The sequence below is a fragment of the Leptomonas pyrrhocoris genome (genome assembly GCF_001293395.1).
Source record: "Leptomonas pyrrhocoris isolate H10 chromosome Unknown, whole genome shotgun sequence".
Taxonomy (NCBI): domain Eukaryota; phylum Euglenozoa; class Kinetoplastea; order Trypanosomatida; family Trypanosomatidae; genus Leptomonas; species Leptomonas pyrrhocoris.
The window spans coordinates 351,139-363,303 of record NW_015438387.1 but is presented as its reverse complement, the minus strand read 5'-3'; the positions used below and the strand labels follow the sequence as shown (position 1 = coordinate 363,303).

Genomic DNA, 12,165 nt, shown 5'->3' with positions numbered 1-12,165 from the left:
GCCAGTGGGCTTTCAACATTGTGTTCCCTCTCGAGTAAATATAACACGTAACAAAGGTCTTGTCTGGCTTGTAATGTATATTTTTATTAAAGATAACACCAGTACAAAAAACAGCACACCACACATTAATTTTTGAAACTATCCAGCGTGCTGAGCAGCGTCACGGTGTCTTGAATTGTGCCTAGCAAAAGTCCTGCGGGGAGTGGCTGACTGTCACTTCTGTGCAACTGCGGTCGTACATGATGGATCGGTCAACAAAGTGTAGTTTTCTTCGTTTCAACGTATTTTCTCTCCTGGAAACACCTCTCTTTCTTTTTCCTTGGTGACGCTGCTGCTTCAACTCAAGAGAGAGGCTTTGCGACTATATGACTTTACCTTAGCCAGTTTGGTAGCAAGACAGTAAATTCGCTTTTGTAGAGCTCTTCCGCGAATCCAAAGCATTCTATACACACTTGCATGCACCGTTGCGCATCTTAAGCATCTACCTCTCAGCGTCCAGTAGGTCTAAAAGCACACGTTTTCTCCTCTGTCGAAGCTGCTAGAACTTTGAGGCCATAATCAACACAACGCACCCACCCACACAGATAGTGGATTTTTTTATCTTGCGAGCGTTTCAGAGATCCATTAACTCTGGTGAGACATTCCTTTTTTTTCTTTCTCTTTTCTCGCCGCCGGACTCGGTGGAGTACGTCATTTATATAAATTGAAATTCTTCTTTCATACACGAGAGGGCTGCATTCGCGATGCTGCGTAACTTGCAAGTTGTCCCGGCGACCGAGCCGTGGTCGGAGATGCTGGAGTGGGTGAATCGGTCCATGCCTATCGAGGCACCAAATCGTATTAAAACACCGATGATGCTCAAGGTAGAGGACTGCGGCCACGGCGTGCCGTACGCGCTGATGCTGCCCACGATGCTGCCCATCGTTCACACACCCCTGCTCACGTCCAAGGTGAAGGTGCCAGCCAAGACGGACTACGAGGCCGCGGCAAACCTCAAGATTATCCAGGATGCGTTGCGCCGCAACGGCATCGTCATTCCCGATGTCCTCGCTAACAGCCAGCAGAAACTCATCGGCCGCAACTTCCAAGCAAACCTGCAGCTTCTACAGTGGTTCCGTGGTCTCTACGTGGCCCTGCAGCAGTGCGGAATTGAGGCAGGCGAGGGTCGCATTGTCCTGGCGGCGCCCAGCAACGAGGACAGCATATTGAGCCTTGGCAGCCCGCCGGCCTCCGTGCTGCAAGCCGAGGATCGTCGGCGGTCCAGCAGCGTGAATGGGACCAAGTCGGAGAGCCAAGTTTTGCGGGAGGCGCGGGAGGCGGATGCGAAGGGGGACGCCGCTGCAGCTGCGGCGGTGGCGATTGTCAGCGAACACCGCACCCATTCGCAGAACCGCAGCCGGTCGCGTAACTCGGTGTTTGAAGCCACCATCCTAAACTCAGCGAACTCTTCGTCGTTACCCGTGCATCGTCAGCAGGTGCCGACGAAGTTGTCGCAGCAGCAGCAGCAACAGCAGCAACCACAGCAGGAGCACAACTCGATCGGCGGCTCACGTCGCGAGGAGCGGGGGTCGCTGGAGGATTCGTTGGTCAAGTCCATGATCAGCCCCCTTCCTGCGCCTCCTTTGGCGACGGCGCCACCGTTGGAAATTGCACCACGGGCGTCCCCTGCAGCACCTCAACCTCAGCCTCCAGTAGCGACAAAGAAGGAACAGACGCCGGCTGCCCGAGCAAAAACACCTTCCCAAACGCGCAAGGCTTCGGGTACCCTAACGCGTCCTTCGCTGTGGACGGGTGCACAGGCCACTTCCACCGCCGAGCCGCCCACCGTTTCAACGGAGACTGCGAAGCCGAACGCTGCTGTGCCTCGCCGCTCCTCCGCTACTCGGCGACCTCCGTCCCAATCGGCCGCGACGGGAGCCAACGGACTTCGCACGCCGCACCGCGCGGAGTCCAGCACGGCGAGCACCCGCGCCCGCTCATCGATAACAGGGCGCAACAGTGTAGTGTTCAAGCCAGTCCCGGCACGGCTCAGTGTCGGCTCCAGTGCGCGACGACAGCCTTCGGAGAGGAGCGGCGGCACCCCGCGCGCTGCGGATGGCGCCGCGGGCAGCACACGAGGCGTAGCCGGAAGCCTCCGGGGCTCTACGCCAAAGCGCAGTGCCGCAGAAAACGGTGGTGACCGCGTTGCTGCGCCGTCGGCAGTCGCAAACGGTACGTCGCAACACACAGCGAGCAGGTCCACAAAGCCTGCCACAAAACCGATTATTGCGCTGAGCAAAACGACCCCTGCTGCTCCACGTCAAAGCAAGAGTCCAATCTCGGAACTTGCAGCTGCTCCTGCATCTGCCCCCGCTCCTGTTCCTCCACTGTCCACCAACAACACCGCAGTAGGACCGCCGTCAAGCGAACACGCTGCGAACGTAGACGTTCTTCAGCTTCAGGTTGACCGACAGTTTTACTACGACAAGCTGCGCTCCATCGAGGAACTGGTGGAGTGCATGGAGGCAAAAAAGAAGCAAGAACGCCAGAGCAACGCAAAGGCGTGGGACAGCAAAGACGACGAGATGATGGACTTCACGAACTCCGTGCGTAGCGTGCTCTACGCCGAAAGCTGACGTGCAAACCGCCTCTTTTTTTTTTCAAGGTCTCAATTATGCTGTTTCTTGCGTTCAAGAAAAGCAGCATGTCACGGATACTGCTGAATCCAACTCGATTTTGCGGAAGACACTTCTGCTTGTATGAGTTTCCGTTGTTCCTGTGGGTTACGCTCTCCACCCGTTGTCTCCGCTCTGAAACACAATCCGTCCTTTCATTTTTTACCTTTTGCAGCGACGCTCGCCTTCATCGCTTCGCTTTTGCGTTCACTTTGACTTTGCTACGCGTCGTCTTTTTTCTTCTTCCTATTTTATAGTCCAGTAAAGTGGCTTCCCTCTTCTCTTCCTTTTCCTTTCTGAAGATACTCAGCTTCTTTCTTTTCTGGCTTGGAAATGCCTTATGCACACCATCCCTGCAGTGGATACGTACATCAGAGTGAAGGCGCGATAGTAGTAATACAACAACTGAAGGGATCCAGCGGAAGAGGTTAGGCAAACGCTGTCAAATCGCACTTGCATGGCCGAGTAAAGAGTACACGAGGTGAGAGAGGCATGCGACTCGCATGGTGTCTCGTGCGCGCCTTTTTTTCACGAAGCCGGGTAAAGCCTAACTGCACTTATGTGCGAATGAAAATAGTGATGATGTAGTGAAGTGAATAGAGCCCTAATTGCCCACAGTGCACTCGCGGCGCAGCGAAATAGCATGTTCGACCGTTGTGTCACGTGCTAGTGAATGCGTGCATGCATTTACCACCGTGCGCATGCGTCGATGGGCGGACGCCACGTATTTAAAGGTTTTATCGTTATCTTCTGCCATCTCCCCTTTTTATGTCTCTTCTTTATTCATTTGACACGACTGCACGTGCATCAACCAAAAACTAAAACCGTTTTTGCAGTTCTACGGAAAGAAAAGGTGGGCAATTTACTAGTTGAAAAAAAAGAAAAAGAGTTAGTTACCTATCTAAGGTGAACCGCCAAAGTAATTCGGGGCGCACGACTTCCCTACACATCCCAAAGCTCATCAAGAGCGTTTTTTCTTGCGGAGAGCTGCAAAGCAATTTCATCGAGAAAAGGAGCCGAACACAACACAAAAGCACCTTCAGTTCTGACTTGAAAACGATTTGTCCACCGAAGACAGCGAGAAGCACGAACAAGACAGCAGGAGAAGTTTGTGGGCTTGGGCGAAGAGATATCCTTTTTTCTTTTTGTGATCTTTTGGTTGGTGCTAACGCTCTCTTTGATTTCGTTCTCCGCCTGTGCGCGACACCGTACAGCACTCCTGTGTATTTGCGTTTTGCTTTTTCTGCCTTTTCGTTTCACAGTCGACTTCTATTACTGTTTTTTTAGTTTTTTTTTTCTTGAGAGAACGGTTTGCTGCCTAGTCGCATGTCCTATGCGTTACGTCAAGAAACTTGCCTATTTATTTGTTCTTCTTTTCACTTCAGTTTTTCCACTCGATTTTTTATTTTCTCTCCCTCGATTAGGCGTTGCTTAAGATTTTGCCGCTCGTCGCAAGCATCGAGGTTGCGCCTGCGCTGTTCGTGTACGTGTTTTTCGGTGCGTGTGCATGTGAAAAAACTGACTTCGATTTTTCACAAGTTACTGTAGGCTCATCGATTGCGGCGAGGCTTTGAGGAGCTTTGCTGGACTTCTCTGTTTGGACTTTTTTTTTCTTGTTCTTTGTTCTCCTCTCGTGTGCGCGTCAGCGACTCATCCCACGGAAAGCGTACCTCGTTCTTTTTTTGTCGTTGTGTTGCCCTTGACTGTTCGAATATATATATATATATCTTTTGTTCTAGTGCTTGTTTTCTTTGCTTTCTCTTGTCATCTTTTTCGCTTCCCCGCTTTTCCCTACACCGCTTACAACAGCGGTGCTCTTAACGAAGTTGTTCAGCGGAGCCGCCACTCGCAACGAGGGGAGCGAGAAAAACAAAATTGACACAAGTGAGGGAATACGCAAAAGGCGTTTTCGCACCTCCAGCAAGCAAAGAACTCTGCTGCCGACGACGGAACGACGAAGCAGGCAAGAGGACTATTTTTAAACAATAACAAAAGAGTACTTCACGAATCACAGAGACGTAGGGAGTAAATCAATGGATCGTAATCCAACTAGTAGCAGTAGTGCTCTTTCACCTTCTGCTCATGAATCAAAGCCAGCACCTCCGCAAGGCGCCAAGCTGATCGCCACCGCCGCCTCCAGCTCCAATGCATTCCTCTCTTCACCACAGCGTGTGGGGGTGGAGACGGGACACAGTAACGCAGCCGAGTTTCTATCGACGAACAGTCAAGTAGCAGGTAGCACCAACAAGTTCAGGCCCATCGTCACGCAGCCACCGCTTCCTTTGACATCCAGCTCAGCCGTAACGGTGGAGATAAGGGGAGATGCCGGTAGCAGCAACACCACACACAATGATAGTAGCAGCAACAGCAATCGAGTTGCCGTATCGACGATCAACACACCAGTTAATCGCAACGGCATGTATCCTGCCTCGCGCCGACGAGTGGCGCCGGTGACACCGTACGGCCCCATTAATAGCGGCACGGGCCGTCCACCAGGAGTGGGTGCGTCGGCTGCTGCCTCTGTCACCGCGGCAGATCCACCAAATTCATACGCAGAGGAGGGCGTCGACCCTGTGCAGTCGTCACTGCGTGCGGGCGCGCCTGCGGGGAGCAACGGGATGACCACGTCACCGTTTCCGACGTACGTGTCAGCCCCCTCCCCAGCCTCGAGCGCTCAGCGAACACAGCCGCCGCCGCCGCCGGCGCAGAGACGGGTGCAGGTGTACCAGCAGAGCAGCACCCCTGCGGCAGGCACAGGGTTGCGGCAATATCCTCATTACATGCCACTCTCGCCACACGGCGGTGACAACCAAAACAGCTCTTTCTACGGTGAGGACACCTCGGGTAGTCCGCAGCAGCAACAACAGTACAACACTGCCTCAAACGCAGACGGCGGCGGCGGCGGAGGGGGCGGTGATGGTGGGGCCCAAGTGTACGCCCCGTATGCCTCGACGGAAGAGTATGCACAGGGGGAAGCAGACGGCACTGATGGGGGCGCAGGGAACACATCGGTGCACTACCAGAAGTATTACCAGCAGTACTACCCGTCTCAGATGTACTACCAGCGACAGCAGCAACAGGCAGCGGCATCGGGTGGCGGAAAGAGGGATGACGGGTCGTCGTTCAGGTACGCACCGGCCACCGCGACAGGTGCTGAGAACTACCCAGAAAGCGAATCTGGAGGGATAGGTGGAACTAGTTGTGGTGGCGGTGGTCCCGCACACATGGGAACCTCGTCCTGCCCTGTCACACCTTCATACGGCGGCAACTACAGACAGAACAGCAGCCGCCACGGGCGTTACTACTGCAACGAGACGAGTGAGAGCGCCAGCACAGGTGTTCCGTCATATACTGGGCACGGGGCATCCGGCAACGGAAGAGGCCCCACCGCCGGCAACACTACCGCCGATAATGCAATGCTGAGTGCAACGAGTGGAGCGAATGAAGTTCCAGGAGCAAAGGACACTCACGCGGCCACGCGAACAGACAGCGCCGGCGGCAGCGCGAATGCATCCTCCACGGATGTGCTGATGGGCTACGCGGGGAGCGGTGGTGGTGGGCTGCGGTCAACGGCCTCGCAGAACCCCCAGAACGCCTACGCCACCGAGTACGGTAGCGCAGCCGTCCCGCAGCAGTACTACAACTCGTACGGCACTAATCCGACCATGACCGGTGGGTACGGAGAGTACTTCAACTCTGGTAGAGGCTACGGCTACAACACGGGCTACTACCCGAACGCACTACAGCAGCAGCAGCACCAGCAACAGCAACAGCAGCAGCAACAGCAACAGCAACGCCAGCAGATGCAGTACCTGCGTGGTGGCTCTCGCGGCGCGTATCCGCAGCCGTCCTACGCACAGTACGGGCACGGCGCACCTTACCAAGGCCCATACAGAGGCTACGCCCCGGCCGGCGGCATTCCCGCAAATGCACGACCAGATCAGCCGGAACAGCAAGCGCAGGAAATGTATGCAAACACAGAAAATGCACCGCGAGGCAACGTGCATCGGTCGTCGAACGGGCCGCAGCAACCCGGCAGCGCGCTTCCTCTCGAAGACGGCGTGAGAATTCGCTATGCGAAGGATGCCACTGAGTCCGAAGAGCCTTTGAGCATTACTCGCGCTCAACCTCCCACCTCATCCGCATCGGCGAAGGCACCGCCTGCTGCCGCTGGTACGGGGGTGAGCAAAAGTGCCATCCGAAAGAAGAAGAAGGCTGCTGCTGCTGCTGCCGCTGCTGCCGCTGCTCTTGAGACGTCCGACGAGACGGCGAGAGCAGCAACGGCTCCTGCATCCTCGTCACAAAAAGGTGCTGTCCCGTTTACCAAAACGGCAAGCAAAAGCGTATCCGTCGCTGCCAACAACTCTGCCAGTGCGGCTGCGCACGAAACTGTCGAGGGTGTGGGGTGGACAAGAGAGACGAACGCGGCCGAGGGGATGTCATCGCAGTGCAGCTCGATGCACCGCGAGGGGTGGTCAGCAGCCAACAGGTCTCTTGTGCATGTGAAGAAGACCTCTCCAGCGGAGAAACAAGCGCCTCCGTTCCCTCCCCAGCAGGATCAAAGCGATGCGGCGCGAAAAGAAATCTGCGCGTCGACTAAAATCGGAGAGAGTAGTGTGAGAAAGGATGAGGGGGCAGCCGTCACAGCCGTTCCAACATCGGGTGAGGCGCCTCGCGCAAGAAACTCGCACGCTGACGCCACGATGCTCACCAGTGGAAGTAGCAATGCTCTTCTAGCAGACAGCAGCGGCAGCAACGACGACCTTGTCCGGGCGGGCAGTAGTGTGCATGGACACTCCACCTCGAGCGGCAATCCACCCGGCACGACGCAGCGTTTCCTCCGTCGCTCCCCGCTCACCCAATGCGTGGGGACGCCTTTCCACACCTATTTGAACGGAGCGGTAGCCGGCCAGGCGGCACACATGCAAGCCCTCCCCCCGTCCGCTGCCTCTGTTGCTGCTGCTGCTGCTGCTGCTGCTGCTGCTGCCGGTGCTGGTGCTGGTACTGCGGGCGTGGTGTCCTCGAGTGCGTCGCTCTCCACCGGTTCGTCGCAGGCCATTCCGGCCATCTACGCACCGGTGCAGCGGATATTGACGCACCACACGGTGAGCGCCAATGCGAAGGTTGTTAGGGAAGGTGCCCTGCAGCACAGCCGATCCGGGGATAGAGACGACGATACCGAGGAGGGTTACAGAGAAAAGCACGGCGGACGCCGCACAAACCGCACTGCGCAAGTAGACAGCGCGCGAGTCGTCGAGAGGGAAAACGATGAAGAAGTGGGTGACGATGACAATGATGATGACCCAACGGGTTCAGGAAGCAGCAGCGTGCACCAACAGCCACGGCAGCAACCACCAGATGCGCAACACGGCGAAGCAATGACACTGTCCACGGACCTTCTCGTTTCGTCGGGAGAGTCGCTGTATGAACAGAGTGAACCGTCTCCGCAGCTAGGTGTCGCCACCTCCTCAGCGAACAGCTCCCCGCACTCCGCCGCAGGCAATCGTCCGCACCACATGCATCTCTTCGCCCACCACAATCAGCATATGCGGCCAGAGTCGCCACAGACGGCAGGGCGTCCGCAGCACCTACACGCGTACCGACACACCTCGCCCTCTTCGCTGCAGCCGACGGCGCTGACAGCTGCCTCTGCGAGCTTCACCTCCGAACCCTTGGTGCAATCACCGGGTAATGCCGCCTCGTCGCCTCCGCGATCATCGGGAGGTGTGGGAGCTGCGGCAGATGCCGTGTCCTTGCCATCGCCGCCTGGCCGTGGTGCGGGAGCGGCTGTGCAGCCCCACACCTTGAGCGGCGCAGCTCCGACCAACTCCGCGCCTCACTTGCCGATAGTGACTGCAGGAGCCGGCAGTGGGGCAGCCTCTACGATGTCGTTGCAGCAGCAGCAGCAACAGCAGCAACCCCAAACAAGCCCGTACGCGTCGTCCCCGTACCCGTACTCGCAGAGCGGCGGAGGCGGCTACTCGGACGCATCTGGTGCCGATGCTGCGGACGTGTACAGCACCGGCTACGACGACGTGAGTTTGCGTTCTGGCGGTGGCAGAGGCGGGCAGAGAGGCGAGCCGGTGAGCCCGTCGTATCCTGCGTCACAACAGCAGCAGCAGCAGCACTTCGGCAGTGGAAGCAGCAGCAACAGTCGGCGTGGCGGGGTGGGCGGTTACCGCGCAACTCCCTCGCCCTCCACGAGTTTCGGCGTCCCACCGACTTCTCCCGCGTTCGCAGCAGCTGCCATCAAGTCAAGGGGCCCCGTGCCATCCGTCGTCGACGCGCTAGCCTCGAATGCGGAACCAAAGCTGATGACGCAGCAAGGTCCCGGCGGCCTGAACAGCAACGCCGGGGCTGCGGGTCTCAACACACCCAGCCCACATGGCAGTCATCACGGTAACAACAGTGGTGGCAGCGTGCACGCCAACTCACCGCAGCACAACCGCTACAGTTCTCACAATCAGTACGCCGGTGGAGGTGGTGCTGGTGTGAATTCCAACACGAACGGGAACAACTCCAACGGTGGCAACAAAAGTAATGCCGGGCAGCCTAATTGTGGCTTCCCGGCTTTATCACAGCATCCGGCATACATCTACGAGCACCACACCGGGCAGGAGGTGCTGCTGGAGGAGTTCCACTCCGCCATGGGCTTCAACGCCCCGTCGTTCGGCAACATTGCGTGTCTCGTGAGCGCCTTCTCGCCGCAGGTCCCGATCGTCAGCGACTTGGAGTTTCCGTGCGACGAGGAGCAGTGCCGACTGCTGCGTGCGTCTGGCCTGCCGGCGGAGGCCGGGACGAGCACCGAGGAGTTGGGGGTGTCCTCGCCAGGCGTCGCTCCGAAACGGAACAGCAGCCACGGGTCCGGCTTCGGCAGCCGCAGCGGCGGCGTGTCACTGCACATGGAGGACACGGCGGCCCCGACACTCACGAGCCCGTCACCGCGCCCCGCCGAGGCCGACCGCAGCCACTACTGGGACTTTGACGGCCCGTCCTACTGCGAGCCGGTGATCCCCCTCAAGTCCGTCTGGCAGAGCTTTGACAACCCCTTCGGGTGTGTGGTGAACCTGGCCGAGCCCATCTATCCAGCTCCGATGCGTCCTGCCGAGGATGAGCTGGTGTACACGCCGCTGCTGAGCGGCTTTCGAATTCGCTTCCACCCTGCCTCTCCCGCGTACAAGCGCCTCGCGACCATTCGCGAAGTTCGCCGACAGCGCCGCCGCGAGGAAGGCGGGGTCACCGCCCGGGCCGATGGAGGGGCGGGCGGCAGCGATGACACACCAGCCGCCGCGGCGGACGCGTACGCGGAGGAGGACGGCGTGCTGACGTGGAGCGCTGCTGATCGGCCCAACAACCGTAACATCATCATGGAGCAGATCACTGAACTGGCACGCTGCGACGAGCGCTACGCGGAGCTGTTGACTGCCACCTCAGCCGACGTCGATCACCAGTCGTGGATCGCGCTCATGTGGCAGCCCGTCTTCTGCGGTGGCCACTCGGCCAAGTACAGCTGCGGTACCTTCCTCGCCTTCTACCTCCTCCGCGCCCCGCGGCATCTCTTCTTGCCGTTTGCGAGTAAAAGCGCCAGCGCCGCGATGAATAGCTCGTGGAGCAGCCCCGTCTTTCGCGGCGATCGGGCGGCGCTGTCTTTTGACCTGTGGGGTCTGCAGCGGCAGTACCACGTCGCCCGCTGGGTCCCGTCGCCGCCCACGACGCACGTCACCACCACGTCGTCCGTCGTGGGTGAGGAAGACGACGCCGCGTCATCGGTGTCGGCCAGTCGCGGCCGCCTCTCATGGGGGGATGGACAAGCGGGCTGCGCCTCCAACACCGCCGAGAGCTACTCGATGAGCAACAACGGTGACGCGCGGCCGCGGCTGCGTGATTTGGCGAGCCAGAGCTTTTTGGAGGTCAGGGCAGGGGCCACTGCGACTCCGACGTACGTGCGCGTTCCGCTGGTCGGTCTGATTCCCAATCGGTGCCGGTCGGAGGTATGGTTTAAGGCGGTTTATAACACGAATGCGGCCCTCAACGCACATCGCAATGCCACCAACGGCGGTGGGGGCAGCGGCAGCAGCGGCGGCAACAACAGCGGTGAAACATTCTTCTTCCACGCACCGCTCTTTCTGATGGTGACGGCGCTGCAGCTGATGTGCTGGGATGCCTATAACGAATGGAAACACAAGCCGGCTGCGGTTACTCCCAGTGGTGCTGTTACTCGAGAGGCAGAGTCCGCTTCTGATCCGGAGAACACCAACGCAACAGCCGCCGTCTGCGGCGACGAGCAAATGATGCAGACGAACAAGATGGCTGACTCACGTGCGGGTGGTGACGGTAACACGGGAGTGCCGCCGCTGGCGAATCCTCTTACCCAGTTAATTGAGGAGCAGGTGACCGCGATGGTGCAGCAGCAGCAAGGTTTACGAACAGAAAGAAGCAGTGGAGGCAGCAACGCCGGTGCGTCTGCAGGTCGGGATGGCGAAGTGGGGGCTGCAGACAGGGGCAGAACTCCTCCCTCCGCCAACAACGAAAGCACACCGTGGGGGTCGTACTTTGCGGAGGGCTTGGAGGTCATGACGGACGCGGCCCGGCGCTACCGCGCCGTGCGTGAGCTGGCCAACCTCGACGCTGCGTTGGAGGAGGGTGCGGCCGTACCGCAGGCCAATTCCAACACCGCTGCCACCCCCGTTTCCGCCTCGACGCGTTTTGGTAACGAGTCTCCCCGGCCTCCGTCTGGAGCAGGCAACGACCCTGAAGACAAGAAGGCCGTGGAGGAGGAGGCCACTCGGCCGGTGGGCTGTGCGCTGGTGGCCGGCGGCACGAACAGCTCGTTGTGCGCTCCTGATGCCCGTGTGATTGCGGGTTTGTTGGATTACTATCAGTGGGCGCAATACGACACCGCGCTGAACGCACTTGCGCGCGCGTACTGTGCGGTATAGCCGTGGACGTGTGCGTTTGTTGAGGTGTGTGTTGCTGCCAAGTGAAATGGCGCCATTTTGAACGTGCTGGTGAGGCTTCTTCTGTTTCAGCGCTGCTCTCCGTCCGTGCGAGGAAATGCGCTGCAGCGGTCCATGCTGACAACACGGCTTTTGATGTTGGTAGGTTTCGCTTTGTCGCCGTGTTTTCTTCCTACTTCATCCTCCCATTTTTTTCTGCGCCGTCGGGCTGTTGAAAGGACTCGTCAACGAAGATGCGTGCGAAATCGCTGAAGTGCGCTGTTGCACCTCTTGCTTTGCGGTTTCTGTTTCACGATGCTTTTCTGGCGTCGTTTACTTTGAGCTTTTTCCCCTCGCCCCTCGTGGCTTTCGCCGCCCCTTTTTCCGCGTGCTGATGGTCGGATCGTGCATCCAAGGAGAGGAACTTCGCCAGCACGAGCTCAACTGCGGCTGCGGAAGCTTCCTAATGTGGATGAACGACTTATGAAAACTGAAGAAGCAATGAAGCGAGAAGAGTTCCGTTTTTAAGGGTGTTTAGTTATGCAGCGAAGAAGTCAACAGACAAAGGGCTCTGT

The 12,165-nt window shown here is 58.2% G+C and overlaps 2 protein-coding genes across 3 annotated transcripts; both read left to right on the top strand.

The window, feature by feature from the left end:
- Nucleotides 1-345: 345 nt before the first annotated feature.
- On the top strand, nt 346-2,615 carry ABB37_09459 (hypothetical protein; the record flags this gene model as incomplete). Of its 2 annotated transcripts, none has more annotated exons than XM_015808932.1 (1): nt 346-2,615. In XM_015808932.1, the coding sequence occupies exon 1, from the start codon at nt 744-746 to the stop codon at nt 2,613-2,615; it is 1,872 nt and encodes a 623-aa protein (XP_015652645.1). In that variant the 5' UTR covers nt 346-743. The 2 variants fall into 2 exon arrangements, with proteins under 2 accessions (XP_015652645.1, XP_015652644.1); XM_015808931.1 differs by having other exon boundaries at nt 350-2,615.
- An 874-nt stretch (nt 2,616-3,489) lies between these two features.
- ABB37_09458 (hypothetical protein) lies at nt 3,490-11,593 on the top strand (the record flags this gene model as incomplete). Its single annotated transcript, XM_015808930.1, has 1 exon — nt 3,490-11,593. Exon 1 carries the CDS (start codon nt 5,072-5,074, stop codon nt 11,591-11,593), a length of 6,522 nt encoding a protein of 2,173 aa, XP_015652643.1. The 5' UTR covers nt 3,490-5,071.
- Between the last annotated feature and the right edge of the window lie 572 nt (nt 11,594-12,165).